The sequence below is a fragment of the Anomalospiza imberbis genome, chromosome 2 (genome assembly GCF_031753505.1).
Source record: "Anomalospiza imberbis isolate Cuckoo-Finch-1a 21T00152 chromosome 2, ASM3175350v1, whole genome shotgun sequence".
Lineage (NCBI taxonomy): Eukaryota > Metazoa > Chordata > Aves > Passeriformes > Viduidae > Anomalospiza > Anomalospiza imberbis.
In genome coordinates, this window is record NC_089682.1 from 42235981 (window position 1) to 42262741 (window position 26761).

The 26761-nt window shown below is 35.8% G+C and overlaps 1 protein-coding gene across 1 annotated transcript in view; it reads right to left on the minus strand.

The window, feature by feature from the left end:
- Window positions 1-2980: 2980 nt before the first annotated feature.
- Window positions 2981-26761, minus strand: part of TMPRSS15 (transmembrane serine protease 15) — a 52364-nt gene continuing 28583 nt past the window's right edge. Inside the window, exons 15-27 of the mRNA XM_068180322.1 lie at window positions 26457-26598; window positions 22741-22830; window positions 21369-21494; window positions 20773-20904; window positions 19438-19548; window positions 16481-16613; window positions 12650-12745; window positions 9380-9429; window positions 8768-8939; window positions 6940-7121; window positions 6648-6743; window positions 5608-5747; window positions 2981-3844 (exon numbers count right to left, since the gene is read on the minus strand). Of these exons, the coding sequence (XP_068036423.1) occupies window positions 3689-3844; window positions 5608-5747; window positions 6648-6743; window positions 6940-7121; window positions 8768-8939; window positions 9380-9429; window positions 12650-12745; window positions 16481-16613; window positions 19438-19548; window positions 20773-20904; window positions 21369-21494; window positions 22741-22830; window positions 26457-26598 (1626 nt within the window). The 3' untranslated portion in view covers window positions 2981-3688. The remainder of the gene's footprint in view (window positions 3845-5607; window positions 5748-6647; window positions 6744-6939; window positions 7122-8767; window positions 8940-9379; window positions 9430-12649; window positions 12746-16480; window positions 16614-19437; window positions 19549-20772; window positions 20905-21368; window positions 21495-22740; window positions 22831-26456; window positions 26599-26761) is intronic.

The window sequence follows — 26761 nt, forward strand, 5'->3', positions numbered from 1 at the left end:
AGTAACATGGTTGCTGACAGAAACAGCCACCACGTTGTGGCATCAACCTGATGTGGCAAAATTCAAGGATTCATCAAAGTCCTTTGCTGCATTAGAATGAATTCATTTTGCCAGGGAATGACTGTAACATATTGGCCCAAGGTCAACATAAATAACTTGGAAAGTGATACCTCATTAATGGTGTGCCCTTTAAAGGCAGCTATTAGTTGTTACTTCAGTAAAATATTTTTCTGATGGAAAAAAAATCACAGTGGGCAAGAGTTTAAGATTAAAATTACTGTTTCAGTAAGTCTACATAAAAAATACATTAAAAGTCATTTAAATATTGCTAATAGTTTGTTAGGAATAATGCTGGAACAAAGAGAAGACAAAGGCTTTTTCTTGGAAGTGGCACTCATAGATTGATTCCAACATTACTCAGACTATTATCTAGAAACACATTAATTATATTAATTGATGGATAGATTTAGAGGTAACTGTGATACGTTTAAAGTGGTCTTTTGGAGTTATGATTAACATCATTAATGTCCATTCTCTTTGGTAGCTTAAGAGCTTTCTGTGCCTTAAGAATGGTTGTGCCAGTCATTAGGAGCAGTCTGGGGTGGTGGCAGTAGCACTCTGGTTGATTTGTTGGTGACAATCTAGTGTCAGAGCAAAAGTTAAGGGATTTTACTGCCATTGCAGCAAAAGGTCAAGAGCCTGAGTTAAACCTTGCTGGCTTTAACACAGATTCATAATTACCACTGGCTGGGGAGAGACTGACCAAAGCAGAACTGAAGGGTTGCCTGCACTGTGCTGGCTGATGTTCACCCCATCACTTCATGCACAAATGTGTCTCAATTTTTCTGAGCACAGAAAAAATATTCTTAAGTTGCCATTAATACTAATTGTGCAATTAGTTGCTGAAGCACTTTTGGAAGTATCTTAAAGCTGCTGTTATGTAGTGGTTTTGCTTCCTTTTCAAAGAAAACTTCTCCTGTAGCTCAGGTTAAGAATTGTTATTCCGACTTAAAATAGTCTATAATTCTTCCGGTCAGTATGAACTTCTTTGTTCAATCCCCTACTTCAATTTCCTTTGCAGTGAGAAATTACTATGATCCTACATGATCACCAAGACCAGAGTTGTTTTACTACTGATGTCAATATTGATTTAACTCAGCTGAGGGGAAGGGAGACCTCTTTCTTGAGAAGCGTTGGGGTAAAAAAAACTTAGTTTGTTTTTATGATCTTGAAGGATTCACTCCCTTTACCTTAAGGATTAACTATTTCTTCATGCTATACTTCCAAAGTTCATGTAAAGTTGTCACTATCGATATCGTGGTTAATGGCAGCAGAAGTGATTTTGAAGCAGCAGTTAGGAGAATGCAAATACCTTCAGGAGTGTTTTTTACAGAGTGAAAGTGATGGCTGGGCAGGCATTGGTACAGACCTATCTCAAACTATGCCCTATGAAGGCAGATGGGGAAGTGGCATCCAGCGCTTCTGTTGTAGTGTGCTCAGATTTTATGTAGAAATAAGAAATATTGGCTATTGGGACAAAATAATTCCATATTTCTCACCATATCCATCCTCTGTTTCAAAGCATCTTTGAACTGACTCAATTGCAAATAATCTGTTTTGCCCAAGTGTTTTGACATAGTGTTGACTGGTTTCTCCACAGGTTAATTTGCAGGCAACTGAAGATGTGGATGTTGACCAAAGGCTAGAATATGATTGACTAAGGTTATGTTAGTTTTATCTAGACATAATTAATTAAGTAAAATGGCTTCTTAAATTAAAATAGTTTATATGATATATCTTTTTATGCCAGGGTTGATAATAGAACTTTTTCAGCCTGATGAGGTAGTTTATCAGTGTATATCTCAAAATACATTTATGCTTCACATTTTGGGAAGCAGGAAAATACACACAAATAAAAGTATCTTACTGTATTCCTGGGAAGTACATTTTCTAGTGACTGGATCTGCTTTCAGTTGGCTTTTGTATTTCATTAAGAGACTGAAACACAATGTACAATAGTGATGTATGGTAAAAAATGCAAAAATCAGGTCACATTTTACTTAAGCATTTTAATATAATTACTTCATCCAAATAAATTTATACTGGTAGCAAAATGCTCTACTTTTTAGAGTAATAGGAGAAACAATATTTCACTATGAAAGATAAAATTTGCAACTCTAATATTTTAATGTTAAAAAACTGTGTCTTTCACATGAGGACTGTGTCTAAAACACCTTACCTTTTCTCTGTCATAATTATGTTTATCTGTGTTCTTTGTGATCACAGATGTCTTGATAAAGTTTCAGATTTTGGTCTGGACCTAGTTCTCTAATTCTTACAAAGACCTGAAAGCAGTTTGGGATTTGTTTTTTTTTTTTTTTTTTTTTTTTAATCAGTGACTGCCAATCTCTGTTTGCAAGCACTTCATACCTGCATTTAGGGTTGTAAGAACCAAATCCAGGAGCTTACAACACCTTTGTCTATATGTGTAGATAAACTTATACAGTATGTGAGAATGCATTTTGTAGTTTCGGTACAGTGGAATGATAAACACATTAAAGTCCTACACTGGTATGAAAAGAGAAGTAAAGAAGTGCATCATATTACACTAAGACACCGTAAAATTTAAGGCATTTGAACAAGTAAGTAATTATATTTTAATAGAAACCCATTTATAAAAGAGCTCAAGAAGATAAAACCCTTATTTAAGTTTTCATATTCTTTCCCCTTTAGAATGCTGTAATGGGATACCCTGCTGGTTTTTTTACAAAGCACAAAATATGTATTAAAAATCACCACTACAGAAAAGGCATATAATATAGAAATACTATTATTCATGAGGGAGAACTGGTACTTATTATTTTTAAATGTTTTTAAAAATATCACTTTTTATGAGAAGAAGTTGCAGTATAGTGAGTCTGTGGCTGGGTGTGGAAAAGCCCATCTCTATAATTGTTTGAATAATTGCCAAACACTTGCGTAGAAAGAAAACTAAAAAGCTCTATTCAATTTTTTTTAAACTCTATTAATTCCAAACACATTACACAAGAGAGAACATTTGGCTGACATTCAGTTTATTCATTAGAAAGCAGCATGATCCATGGTCAGTCTTTCTGCACAATCTATAAACCTCACTCCAGAGACTTTTGTATAGGCAAGGCAGAGGAACTCCCAAGAGCCCAGTTTAAAGTACGTTCATTTTGATATGCAGAGAGATTGCTGGGAAGAGTTGACTATGCATTAATATGAAATTGCACATTGAAAAACACAATGTAAAAACATGAACCAGATAATATTTCACCCGATATTAACAATTTTGATTATTTTCCACTACAGCATTTACAGTTTGCAAACATTTTTTTACTGCCTGTGCTTTGTAAAGCCCCCCACTGTGCAGTTAACGCACTGATGTTGAAAGAATCTGTTTTCCTAAGATCCTATATAAAACAAAAAGTAAAATGACTAAACTATTTGTTAACAAAACCACAGCATCTCTTTTGAAATATTCTGCTCACTTGGAAATGGGTCTTATTAACATTGGTAGCAGAAGTTACCAATGTTTTCCTCACCAAGATTTATGTATTTATTCAGTTGCTCTGTGAGATTGAAATGGCAGCCTAGTTTACATCATTATGCAATGTCTTACTTTCAACATCTAAATTCCATTGCTATAATTAAAAATATCAAGCTAATAGATGATGTTTTTGATCCAGTCCACAAACATGGTGACTCGAACATACACTCCTGGTCGTTGGGGAAGTGCACACTCTTCTCCAAATGATATTACACCAACCAAAAACCACTTGTCCCCATCTTCAAATGTGAGAGGGCCACCTGAATCCCCCTGCAATAACAAATTCAAGAGTTTAAAGTGAACAGTGTCAACTCTCAGGCAGAGCCTCTTTATGATGTTTGTTCATTTTGTTCCTTAATCATAGGTGCTCTGCTCTACCCCTGTGTGTCCTGAGCACCAGGAAGGGAGATCAATATGAATATTTCCATGTGAAAAAAAAAATTGAAATGATTAATTTATTTTTTCTTTATTTTTTAAGTGATATGAGCTTAAGCTGTTATCAGTCTTCCAATACAGGACTGGACTTCAAGAGATTTTTTAATCTTATTTCTTTTATGTTCAGCCCTTTATATTTCACAAAGCCTAGGTAAGTGTGGAGGGTTTTTTCAGTTGAATATATTCAGCCAAAACACGGTTCTACTTTCAGTCACCCCAGAGTTTCCACAGTCTCACAATTAGAGAACAAAATAACAAGATTGCCAGAAGAGAAGGTGTCCTTTTCTTTCACCTCCTTTTCAATAGTTTAGCAGACGTAGCATTGTAATAGAGACTGAAATTGATTTCGCTTGACTGGGGATGAGTCAGCCATGGGTGTCTTGATGAGAAAGAAAACAATTACTATTTTTCATTGTCTATCAAGTTAGTTGAACCAGTATTAATTGTGTCTTCTCCAGGCCCTGTGAATGAATCTTTACCAGAGAATTCTGCAAGGACTCAGCCATTAAAATACTTCTGCCCATATCCTAGGGCATCCCAGAATGTTAAAGGCTGTGACAGCAGCCTAGAGGGGCCTGTGCTATCAAGAATCAGTTGTTCCTCTTTGCTCATGGCTGACTGGTCATTGATCACAGTGCTGGTCACTTGTACTCTGTATCAGCCTGTGGTGCTACACTGAATTGGTTTTTGTTTTGTTTTGGGTTTCTTTTTTTTTTGTTGTTTTGTTTTTGTTTTTATTCAGTATAAGGTTCAGAAAGAAAAAGGGAAAGATAAAAGCCATGAGGGGAAAGGACATTAGGCTTTCTTTGTTCTAGACTAAACTGGGCAAAGTCAGGGCACGTGGTGAAGGCTCAGGTTGGTAGGGCAAGGCAATAGGAGTTAGGTGAGAGTGCTCCTCATCAGGCTTGAGGGAAGCCAGCCAGTCTCCATGCCACAGACTTCATATTGGTGGGAGAAAAATCATGCAGCAGCCACCTCTGAGTACATCATCAAAGAGAAGCAGCGAGTTTTAAAGATAGCGGTAATGGATAAAAATTAAACCCAGAGGAACATATATCAGTGCAGAAAGGCAGCCTCTTTGAAATACTGTGGTGTCTGCTTAGGAAAGGTGTCCAGAGTCTACAGATTCTGGGGAAAAGCAGCTTTGCTCCCTCTCTTTCCCATAATGAAGGATTTCTGAAACTTTAGTCTATTTGGTATTTATTTCTCTATTCTCTGCATTTCTCTAAGCATGTGCCTCTCTTCTTCATGGAATTACTCAGCAGGAATTATTCAAAGCCTAGTGCAAAAAAATTCCAGTCCTCATATTTATCTCCCATATAGTTGTTTATGGCAAGATGACACACACACACACACACAAAAAAAAAAAACCAACCCAAACAAACAACAAAAACAAAACAAAACAAAAAAAAAAAAACAAAACCAAAAAAAAAAAACTTGTATCCTGATAAAGTATTAAATGAGCAAAGTACCATGAGTAGAAATTACATTAACGGACAGGGGTTGTTCTGTTTTTCATGAGTGAGGATCTGGGAGCCTTTTTTTCAGTAACTAGATGAGGTTTAAGCCAGCAGTGGAAATGAGTTGCTTCTACTTACCTGGCAGGAATCTATTCCTCCCATCTTATATCCTGCACAGAGCATATTCTCAGTAATGTTATATTTTGGCATCCATTGCTGGCATTTTTCATTAGAAAGGAGAGGGACCTCTGCTTCTTGCAATATATCTGAAGAGGGACCTGATGAAAATACAAAGTGCATTTACCTGCAGCATTGAATACATGCATCCCACTGGGAATGCTGATGGTTTTGTTCCTGTTCCAGCATGTTCGGCATGCTCCTGAGCAGCAGGAATCCCTGCCTTACTGCTGTACTATTCAGGCTTATGTCCCTGTAACACAGTCACTGATTAACCAGGGCTCGTTAACTGAATTCTGCCTTTCATTTGTGTAATGAGACTGAATTTGGTTACAACTGAATCAAGATTACTAAAATCAATGACTCTGAACTCACAGTGGGGAGATCTAAGGGATGATTAAAGGCTTAGGAGCATGGGTTGTCAAGTGTTTCCTCACTATTCATTGTGTAACTTTGGTTATTTAAAGGTTTTTTTTAAATTATTTTATTAATTCCTACCCACATTTTTAAATGCAATTCAATGTAGAAGTCAATGTATTCAACTGTGGAAGTGAAATGGCATATTTATTATTTCAGAGAGACTCCAAATCTGGAGCATATGACATAGAACATACATTTCACACTGCAGTCAGTTTTCTTGACTTCTAGGAAAAATCATTTGCACATTGCCAGAAAGACTAATCTTCCTCTTCCCCCACCCAATATCTGGAACCAAGATGTACATATTTCATGTTGAGAAAAGTAGTCATCATAACTTCTAAGTGGATGTATGAAGCTTTCTTCATAGCCTAATGAACTTAGATATGCATGTTTTCTTCTAAGAGATATGTTATAACTATCATTTTTCTTCAGAGAAGGAATAGTGGAATGGGAATGTTCCTAAATTTTCATATGGAAGAGTAGCTCTCTAAACTATTTGACCTTAGCAACTCCTGTGGAACAGGAACAAGATTCCCCTCACAGCTACATGCCTGTCAGAATTTTCCAAGCAGGTGACCCACCTTCATTCCTAATATTTCCCCAGCCAGCAATGGAGCACTTAATTCCTGGTAAAAACTGTTGATTTTTTTCTGGTAGGCAGATAGGTTGTATGTAATCTGTGAATGAGAAGCAAGTAATCAATTTCAACCTCTTCCCTGTATTCAGGTTTTTATGAAGTCATACCAGAAAACATTCATTAATTCAAACCCACTTTTTGCCAAGATATCCAGGAAGTACTGAGCAGACTCCCTACCACCCTGCATAATAGAATAAATGGGAATAAATGGGTCTTTTGGGAATATAAAAACTCACCTGTATACTTCACTTTGTGTTGAAGGTGCATCAGAGCAATATCACTGTCTTTTGTTTGCTTCATGTAATGAGGATTTATAATTATTCTGTCGATGTTTCGAACCGCTGCTGGGGGCTGTGCCAGATCTGACTGACTGTACAAGCCAAGAACCGCTTGCCAGCGGGATGGCTTTAGTTGTCGCCTAGAAGTTGCAAGGAGAGTATTCACGATTAGTAATGATTAATGGAAGCTTCGAAAAATATGTATCAGATAAAATGCTGATATTCAGCCTCGTGGTAATCCATAGCATGTGCACATTTTGTCAAATAAATAGAACAGAGTAGATGTGCTTAGAATTCCGTATCACGGTCTTAAATAGCCACACTGCAGATATGTGTTGCTGATTTTTTATGGTGAGTTTATCATGTATTATTTATAATGAATTAATCAAATGGTGGTGCAGAGGAGGAAAATACATTAACTAAATTACCATGGCTTTTTAAACACTATGAAGAATACCACTGACTTCCCAGCAGGCAATTAATATTGGTCCCAGTTAGAAAATTGTAATGGAATGTCTAAAGAATAAGAGGTCTAAGATGTTGCTGGAAATGCTGCAGCTCATAGACTCAGAAAGCTAGTTTCTTAGTTCTTAATCTCAATCAAACAAAATGTGCTAAAACAAAATATGGCATAATCTGCATTTTTTTCCTAATCTACATGTGCTGGTTTGAGGCTGTGTTCATCAGGGAACTTAAATATTTTCTGGTTTTTAATCAATCACTTTATGGTTTAAAAAGTACATTTTCAGCCTGATTGTTGGACTGAATTGGTTTCTGCTCACCTTTTGGTTTGACATCAAGAGGTTCTTTTGTTCTAAACTAGGAGTGTCCAAGTTAAATGTTTAGAAGGTGTGAAACTGCAAGCTTCAATTTAGGAAAATTCTAGCAAAGGTAAGATGGTAAAATTAGATTTAGTTGAAAATAGAAAGGTGATTGAAGTGAAAAGGAAGTATCAAGACAATTGTGGATTTATTGTATGGAAACTAAGAGGGCTTAATCCTTTTCATTTTAGTGTCTTTGTGTGGCCTGTCATGCCATGAGGCAGTGTTAGGATTTTGGCACAGTTTCCACTGCCTTACTATTTAGCTATTTGTAGTGAAAGTTCTAGTCTAATTTTGGTTTTGTTTTGTGATTTTTTTTGGTTTTTTTGGGGGGATGTTTCTGTGTTGTTGTTGGTTTTTTTGTTAGTTTGTTTTTTTTTTTTTATTTATCCATTCCAATTTCTATATGTCTTTTACAACATCTGTATTTAATGTAGATATTATGAAAGCAAATCCTAGAAAATATTTCAATATGCATCACTTCTTTGAATGGTACAAATAACACCATAGAGAGGATATCCAATATTGCCTAATCAATGCACAGAAATCAAGATTTGTTCCAGTGATGCACAGTAAATCTTGATCAGTCCAGGATAATATACAGGAGGAATGCTGCATTTAATTTATGGGATATGATGTCACCTTTTACACCACTGGTAGGGATTCACCTAATTTATGGAGGCCCACAATAATTATGGATTAAGTACCAATGCTCAGTATTAATACCATGCATTTAAAGTGCAATTCCGTATTGCTCAGGAAATGCTGCTTGGTTTCCACAATTCTCTGCATTAAAGTAAGGACTGAGGATTTACCAGGAAGTAAGGGAGCTTTCAGCTGAGCCTACGAGGGATTCAAAACACGGTAATTAAATCAGAAGCTAGTTGTTAATTTTTCATATCAGTGTCACAATTTGTTCATAATCTGATGCCTCCTTAGTGAACTTGCACATAAAAGAACTTTACCCATAGACACAGTGTGCTGCTGTCACCAGCCACTCGTCACTGACAAGGGAAGCTCCACAAATGGGTTGGAAATTAAAATGGAGTGAAACGATCCAAGGCCAAGCCTCTTTTCTGGCATCATTTCCACCTATAATTCTTCCATTATTCTGAGTTACCAGGTGTTTTCCACAAGCTAAGATAAAGCAAAATAAAATCAAATAAAATAAAAAAATAAAGGGATGTAGCATATTTTATTAGACTAGTCAGTTTTCTTAGAAAAAACAAGGCTTTGTATAATCTGAAATGCTATTCAAAAATACTGTGGAAAAAAGCTTGGGTTTTTAGAGCTGAAATCAAGATGCAACTGTCTAAGTTGGATTTAGATGTTTTCTTTCTTCTGACCTTCTGGAATTTTTATACATTTATTTTATAAATGTTTTCACTACAGATCCATCTCTAGTGGGCACTTAACACTGAAATCAAATGAAGACTAAATTTTCCTTGTTTATGTCATTATGAGTATAGCATTTATAGTCCATTCCCTAACCTTTCCATTCAAGCTATAAACATTTGGCTTTATGGTCTGACCAATTTGATCTCTCTGTGAAATATTCCTGGATTCTGTGTACTTACATTGAATGTTACATTGCAGATAAACCACCAGATTGTCCAAACAGTGTTCTCTAGAATGAAAGTGCAATTAAATCACAAGGATCTTCACACCAGATAACTCTGTCAAATATATATACATAAACACACAGAGAAATTTATATAATCATATATGTGGAAGTACATTCATTTAGCAGTATCAGCCTGTTAAGTATAATAACTAATGCCACATGTTTAAATTATGTTTTAATTATAAGTATACAACATTATATGTTATACAACTTTAAATGTACATATTTCTCTTCAGTGGGCACTTAATTGATTTATATTATGGAAATAAAAGTTGACTCTTGTGTTTTAGGGAAATGGGTCATCTATCTCAGACAGATTTTCAATAAAGTTATAGCTGCCTATGGTATTTTTCCTACCTTTTGAGTTGTTTTCAGTACCTTACCACTAGAGATCAGTGTGACCAAAGAATTAAAGAGGTTAGTTTTATATCCCTGTATCATTTTACTAAGAAAATAATGCTACTGTAAAATATGTAGTTACATATGCTAGGTTAGAAATTATTTAGCAAATATATAAAGCCAGTGTCTAAAGAGCTTAAGACCATAGATCAAAACTGCTCAAGCATTTCTGATACCCAGAGGTTTTAATATTATGTTTATAGTCTGTAATGAATCTGAAACACTTGGGACAGTGTGTGTGCTAGCAATTCAAATCTGATACACACAGAAATAAGAATGAGGGGAAGACAGGAAACCAAGCTCTTCCAACGGTTTGTTTCAAGTGAGCATTTCCACATTCCATTTTTAAATAGAGTAGGTGAAGGATACTTTAAACATGATAGGGAATGACATATCCCTCACTGTGTTTGCTCTAACGTTTGATATCTGCTGTGAGATGTGACCCAGTAATTTCCCAATGGCACAGAGGTAGAGGTACATGAAATAAAGTGGGAACTGCAACCACCCACCACCTCCCCAGTTAAACCTTCACTATAGTGGGGTGCAAATGAGATAATCCTCTGGCCCTGAATAGTCCCCCATTGCCATTTCCTACTTCAAGGTAGGTACCTAATTTTAAAGCTGTAATTTAAAAAGTGGAAATCATTTTCTGTGACATGTATCCAAATCCGTAAGCAGACAAATATCAAGAAACCAAAAGTGCAAGAAACCAAAACCATGTTCTGCATAAAAGTCATAGCCACTAAATACCCTTTTCCACTATGCCTTCATAGGCTTTCAAAGGGGGGATCAGTAGTGCTGTATATTAGGTCTTTTATCTGATCCTATGCTTTCTCATAGGTAGATGCATAAACTACCCGAACTAACAGCCAAAGTGTCAGATTTGTCCCTTTAATTTTACATGTTCAGTGTAAATGGAGTTGCCTGTCCCACCACATGTACCTACTGGTTGCTTCAGTAGAAATTATTTAATTTTCTTCTTAGTGGAACTAGCTTCCCGCAGGAGAGGCACTTCCTGGCCTGCACTTCAGCCCAACAGTTCTCAGCTGCCTCTTGGTCTGCACAGGAGTGGCCAAAAGGCACCAGAGGCATGTGCTGAACACCCTCCTCTGTGCCTCTCTGGGTGTCAGCTGTCAAGCAGCATGCCAGGCAGAAATCTGGAGTAGTTAGGATATCTGTGAGCATGATCTTCACTTAGAATTGGCAAAAACAATTAGTCCCTGTGGAATCTGCTCACATGTATCTAAAAGGCAGGATCTGGGGCTCTGACAAAACTATTCTGCCAAAAAACACATTACCTAAGGGCACCAGTGAATTCTTTTGCTGTCTCTGTCACTGCAGATTTCAAACCCTATTATATGTGCCCTCCTTTGTTTCAGTGATGGATGCACTTGAATAAAAAACAATGTGAGAAATACATTTTATAAATGGATTACCAGTTAATTAATTCAGTTGCTTAAATTATCAAATCTGTGTGATATTTCTAGCATTCATTTTATGTAGAAAAGCCATGTGTGAATCTGCAATAGTGTCACCCTGCAAAATGATTCCTATCAGCTGAAACATGGAAGAAGACACCTATTTCTGCAAGAGAAACACAACTAAGATAAATGAATTTATTCAGTTTCCTCCTGCTTTAATCACTTTTAGTGTTTAATAGGCATTAGCAGAAGACATCTTTAAGTCATTACTGCTCTTCAAGATGTCTTGTGGCAATGCTGGTTTAGACATTCACTCAAGAAAAAAAGAAAAATAACCTCAAATGATGTTCCATTAATTTAAGATACTTTCACCACCCATGAGAATGATAAATGTTTGGGGTTAACAGAGTATAATTAGAACATAAAATGTTCTAATTATAGAACATTTTAACTTTTAATTTTTTTTTTCCTGGAGACAAAATAATAGACCATAGAAAATTAAGACATGTCTCTTGCTTTGTAACTATGTGGTATGTTTATTAAAGGAAACTGAAAGAACATGGACTGTTGCTGTCCTCAACATGGTTTCAGCATTTTAGCAATTAGACAGTAATTTTCTGGCTCAGTGTTCTGGTAGAAATCCAGAAAAAAAAAATACAATAAAGCCTCTTATAAACAGAAAACAGTAATTGAAGTCATTACAATTCTTTAAACTGATGACAGCAAGCCTTTTTGCTTGTATTGTAAATCCTGAGGATATAATCCTGGGCTAATATCACATTTTCATTTAATCTACAAGAAATTACCAGTTTCTAGTACCCTTCAGAATCCCTTCAGCATTTATTTAGACTGAGAAAAATTAGAATAGAATCAAATGTATTCTGAGGATCATGTCATCTAATGATTCATTTGTAAAGGTGGAGACATATCCAGAAGGCATTTTTTGAGTGGGGATAGTTTGTTTAAATATAGATTCCTGTCTGTGGATGGCTTAAATTAGCAATCCGCAGTGTGTCCAAAGTCTATATCAATAAAGTCAAAGGACTATAGAGTGTGACCCATCATATTTCAAGAGATGCCTTGATGGATCACATTTTGGAGTGCTTATTTTTCTCTGCTGATTACAGAGAGAACCTACTGTGACAACTGGTCTATAACTATGGGTGAATGTCACTCCATCCTAATTCTTCTATATTATATATAGGTAGTCTTAATTCTACTATATTATGTACTCATAATTTAGAGATTTTTAGATAAGAAATATTTTGATAAAAGAGCATACCATTTCCACAGTAAATGGACAGAGATGTCAGTAAGGATTTGAGCTATATATTAGTGCATAAATAATCACCACAACAGTTAAAGACATCATTTGTATGAGGAAGAAACCTCACTGTACCCACCTTTTTGTAAAAATTAGGCTGTGGTTACCTCCTTCGGTGATGGTGACAAATGGGCCATCTCCAGTGAAGAATACAGCTGATGACATATTTGCATCCCTGCGACAAAAAGACAAATGCATATTTTTAGGTATATACCCTACTCCACCAGTGGAGCAATATTTGGGAAATTATTATGCTTATAGAATAAACACCTGCTTTTAATTTTTTTTTTCTTCTCCTCAAATAATGACCCTTTAGCAGGGGATTTTTGAGTCTTGAAACCTGTTCATATTAAAATGTGAGTCTCTTAATTCCAGTCTTACATTGTATTCTAAGATTTCTAATGCTACATTAATATTGAAAGGGATATTATTTAATTCTTTTGACAGCAGTAAATATTTAGTTTGGCTTTTCTGTTCCACAATGAAGGGTTTGAAATAACAGTTCTTAAACATATGGACTAGAACTGAGTATGCAAAACAGGGCAGTAATAGCTGAACCTTGGGGTATCACAGTCTTGCTTTTTTGAGGGGTGCAGTTATATTATATTGTCCAGAAAAAAATGAAATTATATTTTATATAATGAAGAATCTAATGGAGTAAAAAAAAAGGTTAATTTTCACCTCATAGATCTGTTGAAATCAGAGTGTCTGTGGAATAAGTTAATAGTGTCATGTTTGCTATTGATCAAGAGTGGGGTGTATTCATAGAGTCACAGAATCACAGAACAGTTTGGGTTGGATGGCACCTTTAAAGGTCATGTAGTCAATTTAAAGGAATCAATTAGTCTATTCTTTGACTAACTTTGGGGTTTTTTTTGTAGCAATGGCTTTTTGAACTAAGAATTCTGTGTACTATTAGTGATACAAATTGTTTTGACATTTAGAACCCATATCCAGATTTACTTTATAGTCCATTCTGCATCATGCACTTTGTGATACTTCATATGACCAGTTTGAAACATATATCTGTGAAACATATTTGCTTTCCCTTGAGGAAGCATGGGGAAAAAAGCTGTGGTTAGACTGCATAATTTTTTGGGGGGATGACAGCCTCCCATCTGGCCCTTTAACCTTACACATCTCAGGAGCAAGAAGAGAACCATTTGTTTAATACACAGGGAGCACCTGCAGGTTTAATACATAGGGAGCACCTGCACTGTGTCTTCTCTTCAAATGCAGTAAATCTCACTCTCCTGGGAAGGATGAAGTCTGGAATCTGCCTGCAGATCCGCTGTGTATGAAGTAAAGAGGTGTTCAACAACCCTGCTGTGCTGCCAGGAGAGTTGTATGATCCACCCATTGGAAAAGTCACTACTGCTGCATTTCTCAGCCTGGAAATGCCTTTTAGACAGTCTGAGAGAGCAATAAAGTGCCAAGCCAGGTAGGCAGAGTCAAATTCTATGATGAAGAACTTTGTTGAGACCAGCAAAGTATTCCCAGGAACTAATTTCCTTCTGAAGAGTGATGCAAGTTCATGAAGAGAATAGAATTAAGGGTTTTAGAGTAAAGCCTAAACTCTCTCTCTTGTTGGACTTTTACGTGTGACAAAATTGCCAGGTCTACCACCATTCCTGGGTACAATTCAGCAAAGACCCAGCTGGCTCTGGTTCCAGGGAAACAGGATTGTTTTGCATCTGCCCAATGCAATGGGGAAAAGCTCAGTGTGTGATTTTCTTGGTTCCAGGAAATAAAATGGTGACAACAGATTTTAGCAGTGCTGTCAGATGCACGCAGCTACAAGTGCAAGCTTGTAGCTTGCAAAGGATTATTTTCAGGTTTCTTTAGAGCATTAATTTGTTCATCTTGCAGCCCAGACTCATTAAGAAGATTTGCAAATTATTTGCCTAAGGTGTATTTTGTAGATGCACAATAAGCATGTCTCCAGACTGGCTTCTTTGGTACAAATTACAAATGCAACAGTCACATATTTGAAAAATGGAGGCAAAAGGATTCACACATGAGATTTACTAGAACCTGTGAGGAACACTGCACTTTGTAGCCCAGGTACATAAATAATCAGGATATGATACAGGACTCCTATCAGCTCAGTCCTTTTCATAAATGAAACAGAAAGCGAGACTAGCAAATGTATAAGCAATTAATAGTAAAGCTAAATTGTCCTAGATGAACTTTAGCTTGTCTTTCTAATAAAACATGATTTTAGGCTGTAATTCAGTGTAGGAGCATGAGCTACAGCCTACTCAGGACCTGCTATTGCAAACATCCATTTAGTAACAAATATGGTGATGCTTATAAAGAAATATGCTGCTACAGGGGGATTCAAGAAAAGCAGAATAGTGTGATGCACACAGGAGTTACATATATATATATATATATATATACATATATATATATATACACACTTATTCATATATCAATACATACATTAATATAGACACACCCATATGAGAATTTTGTCCTGTGCTGTAACTGCAGTAGCACCCAGGTTACAAAAAAGTGATACAAGTTAGGTTTAAAAATATTTTTCCTTGACAATGGGAGAGAAATTGAAATAATAAGAAATAACTAGGAAGATTAATAGGAAATCTTTTAGCAAGTGCACCTAAGTGGTTTATAGAGACAACCTGGAAGATATTGCCACAGAATGTTATGGGGACAAAAGCACTAAGTAATATTTAAAAGTTAGAATACCATGGAAGGTAAAGTTTGTTGAAGCCTATCAAATGTGTCAATTAAATGAGTAGACCACAAAATTACTTCTATCCAGAAGGGAAAGGAGGCAGGGCAGGGGCAGAAAGAATCAGAGGAAGAAGGCCACTGGCCACTCTAAGGAACAAGGTATTTGACCAGAAACACATTTAAACATAGTTTGTATGTACTTACATGCATGCATACGTAAATTTCATTCAGGATTTCTGCATGTAGCTACCTGATTTTTATGTAAACTCAGTACTCACCCAAAGGAAAAAAGTAAAAAACCCAACAAACCAGCAGACATTCATCCAATTAGAAGCATTTCTGAAATAACACTTGGATATTTTTCTATGTCATTCTAACTCTGTGATTACTACAATTAATTTATCATAAGGGTATTTGTAGGCATCTTTCTTTGGCCAGCAACAAAAATAATGAATTGCAAGCTCAGAATTTAGTTTGATTATTAATTGGATGAGTGACATTCCCTAAAAACCTTAGCACTGCAGGAAAGCTAATTATTATTCACTGGATGGCAGTGGAGTAGCACATGATGTAAGTAAGGCCAAAATTTAGGCCATAAATTTTACCATAGATTGAAAAATGCAACACCCTGCACTCAACAATCCCCATGTTTCCCCTGAAAATTCTTCTGAACAGGGACTAAAGCCAAATCTGTTTTCTTCCATATACTTCCCTACTCCATCCCTGCTTTAAGCCTACCTTGAGATTCCATTCTACCTAGCAGAATTCTAGAATACCATTCTATTCTAGCATAATATCCAAGTGATTATCTCTACTTGAAATGAACAGCAGCACTACAAAAGCAGAGCAGCCAAGGCTGCTGTTGGCTCCAGCTTTACTCTTGAGCCATTCTTATGAAAATTAAGATGTAAATGGTGATATAAAGTGGTAAAAGGGTGATGCATCCACAACACTTTCCCAATGTTCTCCAATATGTATCCTCATGCCCAACCTGCCATGTTCAGAGTCATCAGTCCTGTACTGAATGTCATCAAGACAGGGTTTGCCACATTCTCAAATTTTTTGGCACACCAAGCACTCCACTTGACAGAGACAGATACATTTGCCATGTTTTTGGAGAGTACACCAGTAAAATGAGGAGGAAAATGCCAATATACACTCAACAAATCTGCAACCAAGTTACAAAGAACAATGAATATTTATCACTCACCCCAACCCCAGCAGCTGGCAAATACTGTCTGAAATCTCTCCACTCCAATCATCTGCACATGCCAGATGCCACATCTTCCCAACCCTGGCCTGTACCAGCCCTTCGGTGCTCAGAGAGCCATTGAGTAATCTCACTGGAGAACAAAACAGGCAGAAGCATTTTAGATAGGTGGCAAACCACTTTCCTCCCCCACCCCAAGAAAACACAAATGTAATATAAAGAGCTTTATTATTGCCAATGAAGAACACAAAAAAAGTAAAAATGCATTATGGAGGCAATAAACTCAGCACCTCCAGGATGTTGTGTTCCCACAGGAAGGAAATGCTATTGTTATTTCCTATATTTCTGCCACAGGAGAGTTTCATACCTTGTATTCTGTATATGTCTCAGAAAGAGACAATAAACAGTACAATTTCCATCAACTCTAAACAATGCATTTTTTTCTTAGTCAGCATAATATAATTTCCAAATAATGAGTGAAGCTGTAGTTCCATGATCGTTTGTAATACTGACTGGAAATAAAGATAAAATGAGGGTTGATGAAAAAAAAAAAGATTTCCAGTTCCAAGTGCTACTGGTTTTGTTGCAATTTTGATTAAAACATTCATACTTATAATTAAAGCTCACTGAAAACCAGTCCTTCTATAAAAACTTTTCACAAAATAAAATATTGAGAACAGGAATTCAAACGCTCATTAGCTTATTGGTAAAAAGTCTGATTGCCATACTGACTAAGGAAGTTAGACTGTACAGCCAACAGAATCTCATGTATACACATGTATAGAAAATAAGAATTTTATTATATAACCTTAAAATTGTATATAATAATATCAACAGAGTCTCATATATGTCTTAGCAGCTACAGCTGCATTTTAGGCAGATTACAGGTATTGCCACTGTGAAGTAAAGAAAAGCATGCACTGCACTGACATTTCTTGTTTTCCAAAATATTTTTTTTAGAAAAATCTTATTTGTGCAAAAAAACCTTTTCCACCAAAATGCATAGAGTACATAGAGTACCCACCATAGTAAATAAAACATTTAGATTATTAGAAATGCCTCTGTGACACCTGGAATATGTGCATGAAAGAGGTGATTTAGACTGATTAATTAATGAATGGTAAATCTTAGATTAAATTAAAATAAATTTTTGAGCTTCTTAAACATCTTGGAATTGTACACACTGCAAGATTTCTCCAAATTACTTTTGACACCTGTCTTCTTGAGAGAACTTGAACTATAAGTCTTTTTCCTTTCTCCTCATCAGATCCATGTTCTTCTCCAAATACATTATTGGTAAGAAATAATAAAATCATTGAGGATCCAACAACTGCTTACTTCAGATATCATATATTTTAGAATTTTGGCATTTCTTTGCAGACCCTGGAAGTTTCAGAAGTTGGAAGATTTGAAAAGACAGTTTGTCTAGTTCAAGTTGCCACTTCTGTTAAGTCATTAAAATTGGTTTCAGGAAAATGAGCAAGGCTTTTGGACACTGGAAAGACTCAATGTGAGAGTTTCTAATTGAATTTTCATTTTGTTTTAGGACGTAGATCGATTTAGCCAAAGTTTGGATTAAATGGATTTTTGGAAACTAATCTCCCAGGCTTTTCATGTGAGGTAATTTTTTTATGAAGTAATAGACAATCACTGGCAAAATAAATCTTTGGGAAAATGTACATCATGTTAATGTAGGTGATGGATTTCTTGTTCAGATCTTCTTCAGCAAGGACTGGAAAAATAAATTTGAGTTTTCTTTGCTTAAGAAGAAACCAAAGTGAATTTTATTCTATACATTTTAAAGGAAGAATATGTTTGCCACAAAATATTCAGACATCTATCTATCTATCTGTCTCTCTATCTGCATGTATTTACATATGCCATGTATATTTTTATATATATGCATGTAAAAAAAGTTGAAATCAGCAACTGACTGTCAGCACACATCTAAAAACATATCTGATCCCTAGCAGACCTCTGTAAAATGGAGGAATTGTGCTAAGCTTAAAGACCACTTTTAAATCTTCTTTTTGTTCTCTAAAATAGATTGTCAGAAAGAAGAGCAGTTTAACTTCTATGCTAGGCCAAATATAATTTTAGCATTAGTCCTACATTTAAATTATTGTTTTAGAGAATCTTATTTCCCTGCTGCGTAAAATGAATTGGTATACTGTACACATGCATTTTGGAAAGGACCACTTTACCAGAGAAGTAAGGAATAGTAGTGAACAATGGATGCTGCTTTTGAAGCTGTGCCATCCATTCACCCCATGGAGTTCAGCTGGGCTGGAGGGTGCCTTGTGTTATAGTTTGGCTTCACACTCACAAAACTATTCAGGAATTTCCACCAAAAAAATGTTTATTCTCTACCCTGCACTGCAGAATTTTTACTGCTGTGAAACTCTAATTAATTACAGCAAAGTCCAGTGTAATTTGGAAATACAAAATGAATACAGAAGAAAAGCATATGTTGAGTTTTCATTTAATTTTGGGGCCATTATAAACAGCTACAGTTTTCAGCACAGAGTAGCTTCCTACCTTTTCCAGAGTTCTTCACCAGATTCCATACATTTATCAGAAAAGTGACTGTTTTCCTGGCCCTGAAAAACTCAGTGAGGTACTGCTGTGCAAATTGGCATGGCCTGTGTGCATCTGCAGTGGTCTACAATAACTGAGGTTCTGTGGCTGTTTTCCTAGGCAATTCCTGCCAAATATGCATGGCTTGGGTTTGATATTAGGAAAAATTTCTTCACCAAAAGGGTTGTTAAGCATGTCAACACGTGAACTGGTAGAGCCACCATCCCTGGAAGGATTTAAAACACATGTAGACATAGCACTGAGTGACATGGTTTATCAGTGAACTTGGCAGTGAGGGATTAAAGGTTAGAATCAATGATCTTAATAGTCTTTCCCAACCTAAATTATTCTATGATTTCTTTGTATGAAGGAAACCTTACTGCATTTTGCTTCGTCAGAGCCATCTTCACACTGAGGTATGTTGTCACACAGGTTGTGCAATGGGATGCATTTCCCATTACCACACTGATGCTGATCAACTGTGCAAGCCCCTGAAGGGAAACAAGAGAGGAAAATTCATCTGTAGTTGTGAGGAAACTTGATGTTCACATGATGTCTTACAGTTCACCTGAAGAAACCTGTGTAGATTGTATGAAGAGCTTTTGATTTCCTTTTTCTTTCCATTTGCTTCCATCTGTCTTTCAAAATAAAGATAATTTTGAGATAAATAGAAGATAAATAAGAATCAAAACAGAGTGGATTTTATAAATGTAGACCAAAGGTGAAGATTTTAAAAAATATTAAGAAAAGTAATATTATTGTAATTACTGTCAATTCGTAAAATATCTGCCACTGGCTAAACCAGATGGGAGAAACTTGCCATTTCTGAGAATTAAAGTCAGGAAATCAGCCTAGATCCTCGTTGACTTTCTGTTCAGGTAAGTGCATGGTACTTAACACATCTCTCAATAAATACTGCTTTTTCTTTCTCTATTTTTCTCCTGTCAGACTTCCACAAAAGTAATACAACGCCTCCAATTAATTCAGTCAAGACTTGGCCTAGAGTTAGTATAATTATTTGTCCTGCTAAGCATATTACCATTTCATGTAATTTGCATTATGCTTAATTTTGCATATTTTGGTGAGTTGATTGTTGAATTATGAGTGAGAAGTCTAATTGCAGTCCCCAAGAAAATCAAGAGCCTTTCAGAAGGGATCTGGCTGGAACCAGAAACACTGCTGTCCAAATATTTAAGAGACTAGTTCTTCTCAGATTATTCACAAACTGAAGACCAAATTTTTTAAGATGCAAGAAGAACCGTATTGCAAATACTGAACATATTTACCACAAACAGTTTTCTCTTCTAGTGCATGATATCAATAGTAAATATTTTACAAATGCATTTAAACACACTTTAATGACATCCTGAAATTATTTAAAAAGTGTTGCTTTTTCCTGGGGTTTTTATAGGGAATAGTTAGTACTTGCCCTCTTAACATCTGAAAAGATTTTGGTCGAAATACTGAGTCAATTTTCCACATAATTTCACAGAGTTGCACATGATCTAGACATTGCTCCAATAACACTAAGAAACAAACCCATCACTTTTCATGACAGGAAATATAAAGTACAGATGAGTAACCAGCCTTTTTCTCTTTAACATTTTCATTTTTCTACTGAGCAAGTGCTGAGAGTCACTTTGCACTCTCCACGTTTTCTGAAATACATTTGGCCAGTGGTTTAACCTCTTAAATACAAAGGTTCAGATGCTTACTTAGATGGTAGCCAGTAGTAAAGTTTGCAAGAAATCCCTTCCCTGTTGAAGACTTGTCTGTCCGGAGGATCACTGTCATCTGGTTTGTTGAAGAGAATACATCTGGCAGTGGACCTTTCCCTGTGTAGACAGCTATTCACCAGGAAAACATGAGCACATTCAACCTATTTTGTTCATACGTATTTCAAAATGCTCTGGGTTCAAAAGCAAGTACTGCCGCCACAGGGATGTAGCCGCTCCCCCAAACTTAACTGCTCTCAGACTGCCATGGTCACACCCCAGCACCAGATTTGACTGATCAGCATAGAACAGTAAGGTTCAGCTGAGAAATTATCTGTTTGTCTACACACATAAACAGATTCACTGAGAAGTTAATTTCAGATGGATTGCATGGAGAGCTGAGTGTGTGTGCAAATGTTTTGGAAACTTGATGTCACATAAAGTATGCTTTCTCAATTTTTCCTTTGAATTGCCTCTGAAATAAGGCCCAAAAATGCAAATAAAATGAGAGGAATTTAATTTCCATGATATTATATCCATTGGTTTGCTCCAGCTGTCTGATTACATTCATTTTAGTATACACTGCTGCTACTTGCCCAAAAGTAAGGAATCTGGTCCTCTGCCATCTCTGATTTCAACCACATCATGAATACTTTCCAGATCAAAAACCTGAAAATGAAGTTGGATGTTTTTTCCATTTTCAGTATTCAAGTACCACACACCTGGAAAATAGTAACACACACACACACACACACAAATCACCTTTTCAGTAGTTATATTTGCTGTGCCATTTTCCTGTTGAAGGGCTTTGGGGAAAAAAAGTCTCCTAAATTGTTAATAATCACCCAAGAAATTAAGAAGTTTAAATCTTGTATTTAGAAACTGTCAAGATCCAAAATTCTATAGTTTCTCATTCTTAAAACATTTTTAAAACTGAATTTAGGCTTCTACAACATATACACATTTGTTTTTAATCATTCATGTCAGCTTTGAGTTTCCCCAAGGTAGTTAATCTCATTTTTTTCTAATAGTGACAATGTGACAAATAGTCTTGTCACTTAAGTCTCATTTGATAGTAAGATAATTTTTATAATCAGTCAGTCATTGAAGTTAAAATACCTCTTTTATTTAGCCTATACTTTATCATATTTAATCTAAGTGTGGATACTATAGAAATCTTGTAAAGAAAATTTTAAAAAAATATTTTTAAGGAGTGAAAAGTATTTTCTCACTAGCAGGAATCTCATTTGGGAACTTGTGGAATGAATCCTGGAAATGTGAGCCATATCTCAAGCAGAACAGAAACACAAAATGACAATTCTTATGATTACCATCCCAGCACAATTCTCCAGGATTGAAGGAATAAATAATTAAAATTTCATTAAGAAGCAATGACAAAGCTCTCTTTCTTGCTTTATCCATCAACAAGACATAGTGAACCACCTTGAAACATTCACTTTTGCCAGCTCTCATTTAATCTAAATCAAGTAATGTAGTAGAATAACCATGTCTTCTGACTAGTATGTTAAGAAATATTCAATGAAGAGAGGATTCTTACAAAATGCATGTGCATATTCTTTGCCTCTAGAAAATGTGAGCAATTTAACAGCAGAAGTGATAATATTAACCTGGCAGATACACCAGGTTATGGTAAAATGGGGACTTTCATCACCTTATGTGCTGCTGCATTGACATAAAGACATTTGACATAATAGGCAGGATGGAATTGTCCTGTCTGGACCCATTCCATTGGATTATGTTTGTCTTCATCCCTTTTTAATCAGCTGGCACTTGTTTCCTTAGCTTCTACTCAGTACCATAAAGAATCCAGTTAAAAGATCCCACTGTATATACCTTAAATCTTTTTTGTTTGTTTGTTTGACAGTGTCTGAGTTGGAAAAGCAGATTTAGTATTTCTATTTTTATATGTTTAAACTCCTCCTAAGGATTTGGAAAAGAATGACTTACAAAAAGCTAAATTAGGGTAATTGTTTGGAAAGTTTGCAGAGCTGAATGTACTGTTTGGCTCCCAGAGTTCAACCGGCCCTCCACAGTCAGCTGAAAAAGAAAACATTTCAAAAACATAATTAACCTGCTGTCTTAATCTTTTAATCTGTGGTAACAACGATAATTTATAAAAGTAATTTTCATGATTATTGGTCTGCACACTGTAACGATGACAGAAATATGAAGACAAGAATATGATAGAGTCATATGTCTCATTTACAGTAATAAGCTAGGAAATGTTGAGAATAAGAGAAGCCTCCAAATACAACCAATACATGCACTTTGCTTGTACGCCTTTCTTGTTATCTGATCCATCTCAGAATCACAGAATCATTAAAGCTGGAAAAGACCTCTGAGACCATTGAGTCCAGCCACTGACTGATCAACGGGACCTTGTCAACCAGACCATACCCTGAGTGCCACGTCCAGCTCATTCCTGAACACCTCCAGAGACAGTGACTCCACCACCTCCCCAGGTAGCCCCTTCCAATGCCTGACCACTCTTTTGGAGGAGAAATTATTCTTGCAGTGTCAGCAGAGATACTCAAATCTAAAGCTCCTTTTGTCATCTAGCAAGTAAACTTTCAGCAAAAAACCACAAACCATTACTATGTTTTCTTCAGGACCCCAAAACCTTTCACAGCTAAACCTTGTCAGTGGTTAAACCAGTCATTTGCTTTTTCCTTAAAACAACTGTTGTAGTAGGAAAGACATTTGTCATAAAGATGTATATATACTTATGGGTGAAAATTAATAAAATTTCTGTAAAAGCAAACATTGTAGATATGTGTACACACATATACATGCACTCACAACAGGGACACAGCTAACTGTACTTTATATAATCAATATTGTTTCAATTATAATTTTGATGGTGGTTTACATCCCAAATATGTCAGCTTCATGTTCAAAAACTTTACTTGATATTGAGAAATATTATTTATTTTCATTTTAGCCATCAGAATGACTAAATGAACCATGAGAATGAACTTTGATATTTTCCCAATTTTGTTGCTCACAGTTACTTCATTCAAAAATGAAGAGTGCTTCTCCACTTGCTTCAGGAAATCGTAGTTAAGGCAAAACAGCTTTACCTTCTTTGGTTGTTTTATGTTTTGTTTTGGTTTTTTATGTTTTATTCCTTGAATTAAAATTGTTGTGTTTTTTTTTTTTAAACTCTCAGACTTTGGCTAAACTTCAGCTCTCTCCTCCCCCCCCCCCTTATGGCTCAAATTTGCATTCCATGATGTCTGATAGCATCTCACATTCTGAGCCCCTGGTTGGGGACTGCAAAGTCTACAAGTCCTGCTAAGTCTGACCACTGAATCCCACTGGTAGAAAGCCCAAAAAAAAAAAAAAAAAAACCCACCACCACCACCACAAAAAAAAAAAAATCCCAAAACCCCCAAGAAAAACTTGAACTTTCTCACAACAGCCATTTTCTAGAACTTTCTATTTCACTGAATCACTCCTGGCAAGAAAAGCTGAATGCTCAGAAAGGAAAAGGAGCTGTTAACAATACTGTTAACAATCTCATCCTGGCTAATAAGTATATTATGTTTCAGCCATATGGCTCACAAAGAAGATTTTTCTATAAATACCATGGACAACAGATAAAGACTACATTGGGGTTTTTTTTAATGGAATATTATGACATGTGAAATCTGATCTGGTCTTGACTACATGTAAGGCACATTAGTAGTGATCTTTGTCTAGCATGGCAAATTAAGAGAAGAAATTGAATTTACTCATGTCCTGAAACAATGTTTTAAAAATTTTCAGTGGTCTTTGAACATAAATTCATATGGAGTTATTCATACAGCTGTTACTCATTGGAGAACCAAGCAGTAATCACTACCAACAATCTTGGCTGAGCACAAGAGATTACTTTCTCAATATTTTTGAAATTATATATGACCTGTATCTCTGTGCTTTGGCCAAAACTTCAGTTTATATTGACATAAGTGGGGAATGTGCACTGTCTTTTCCACACCGTTGTTTGTGTTAAAAGATAAATTAACATGAAGATGAAAGCGATCTTTGTTGTAGATGAAAGCATAAGGTGACAGACTCGTGCAAAAGACAAAAGGAAATCCAGCTTTCCCATGCCACCATCAAAAATATCTTTTTTTACATTTCAGGGAGCTTTTGTGGCACTGTGAATGATGCCAGTGACTTGTACTGAAGCTCTAATTCTAGTAAAAGAAATTGACTCAGCTCAAATTCTTTTATGTCTTGTTTATAGACATGACATTTGTAGTGAAATCATTAGTGTTAGTAAGCTTGTACACATTCATCAAAGTAATTTCATACTTCTTTGAAGATGATTGATAACATTCACTTCTTTTTCATCAGGTTACAGATAGCACATAGTAGCATGTACCAATAAAATTATGAAAACAAGTTATTTTTTCCCCAGCAACAGCTTAGACTGTTCTTTTGTATAATGGATCTCTTTAATCTCTTTCATAAGGAGTTGTAAGCCATATTACCATGTCCCTTTTTTGAATGGTAAGATTTTATGACCATGCATTGGGTAGAGATCTATAGTTTGATATTCCTTTGGTGTTTCTCAGAAGCACTCAGCTACTATTTACCACAGGGCTGTTCTACCACTATCATTAGACTGGTGCTAACTTGTGAGGTGTGTTTATCCACAGCACCTGAAGGTTAGCTGGAGGGGGCAGACATCAGCATCTCTCCACAAAATTACTTTAATAAAATCTGCTATTGAATTCCAAAACTCATTTTGAGGAACTATGACTGAAATTACTACAGATATTAAAATTTCATTTTGCTGACATACACACCTTGTTGAACTTTACCTCCCTGTGTCTCATGATGGAGCTCTAAAACTGCATTTTACTCTTATATTTAGAAGGTTTTTGCTTACCTGTCCTGATGCAGTAGACCTGGAGGTGACAGATTTGAAATAATAATAGTATACAATGTCTCAACATGAATACAATGTGAGTAGTCTTACTATTATTTTAATTTTAGACCATTTAGACTATTTTTAAATTTTTTTACGTTGTTGCCATGGGGGAAAACAGCTGTGCTTTGAAAGGCACAGTAAATCTATTAAGAGGAAGTCCAGGAATATGCTCAATGTTTGTTTTAATGATCTGAAGCTATGTCTGAAAAGGCCTTTTGTAGAATTTTTTTTCCCAAAATTTCATCTACTTGCAGAATAAATTACAAAGCAAGCCCCATCAGATATTTTAATTATTTTTCCACAAGCTCTATTTATATTTGTATTGGTTTTTGCTTTGAATGTGCTTGGACTTGTTTAACATCATATACAATATTTCTTCTCTCTTTTATATAAGTTATACAGATTTATAATGATAGTTACAAGTATTTTCTCTGGTTTTTTTTTTTTTTTTTTTTTTTTTTTTTTTTGCTGTGAGATTTTCCTGTTTGGGTCTATGAAACTGGAATGTTTTGAGGAAACTTAAACCTCTGTGCTTTCCTCTAAAATACTCTGCAGCTGGAAGGGTCTGGATCAAGCTGTACAATCTGTCTGGAGAGGCATGGAACTTGATCTTAGTGTGTTATCCTGCAGATGAATTTATAATGCTGACAAGAGGTTTTTATAAAACTGAGGTTCAAAATTCTGACCCACTCAAACACAAATACAGCAATAGGAAATCAACAGTGAATTGGTGTTTACTTACTAGGAACTAATGGGGTGATAGCAGCAGTTGGCCTCACAGTTGGGTTTACATAATTGTCTTCATTACACTTTCCCTTCGTCAGGCCAGTGTCGTCCACGGCAATATCACTGGGACCACGCCTTTTAAAGGCATCAAAAATAACCTGAATTCAGGAAAAAAAATTAGAATTTTATAATTTAATGAACCATTTTCATCTTCCTATGCTGTACCATTCTGTCTTTTCTTAAATGCTCTTATTTCCACTGTAATCTACACTGGTGCTACACTCAGGGGAAGGCATCGGAGATGCGACAGAATTTCTCACA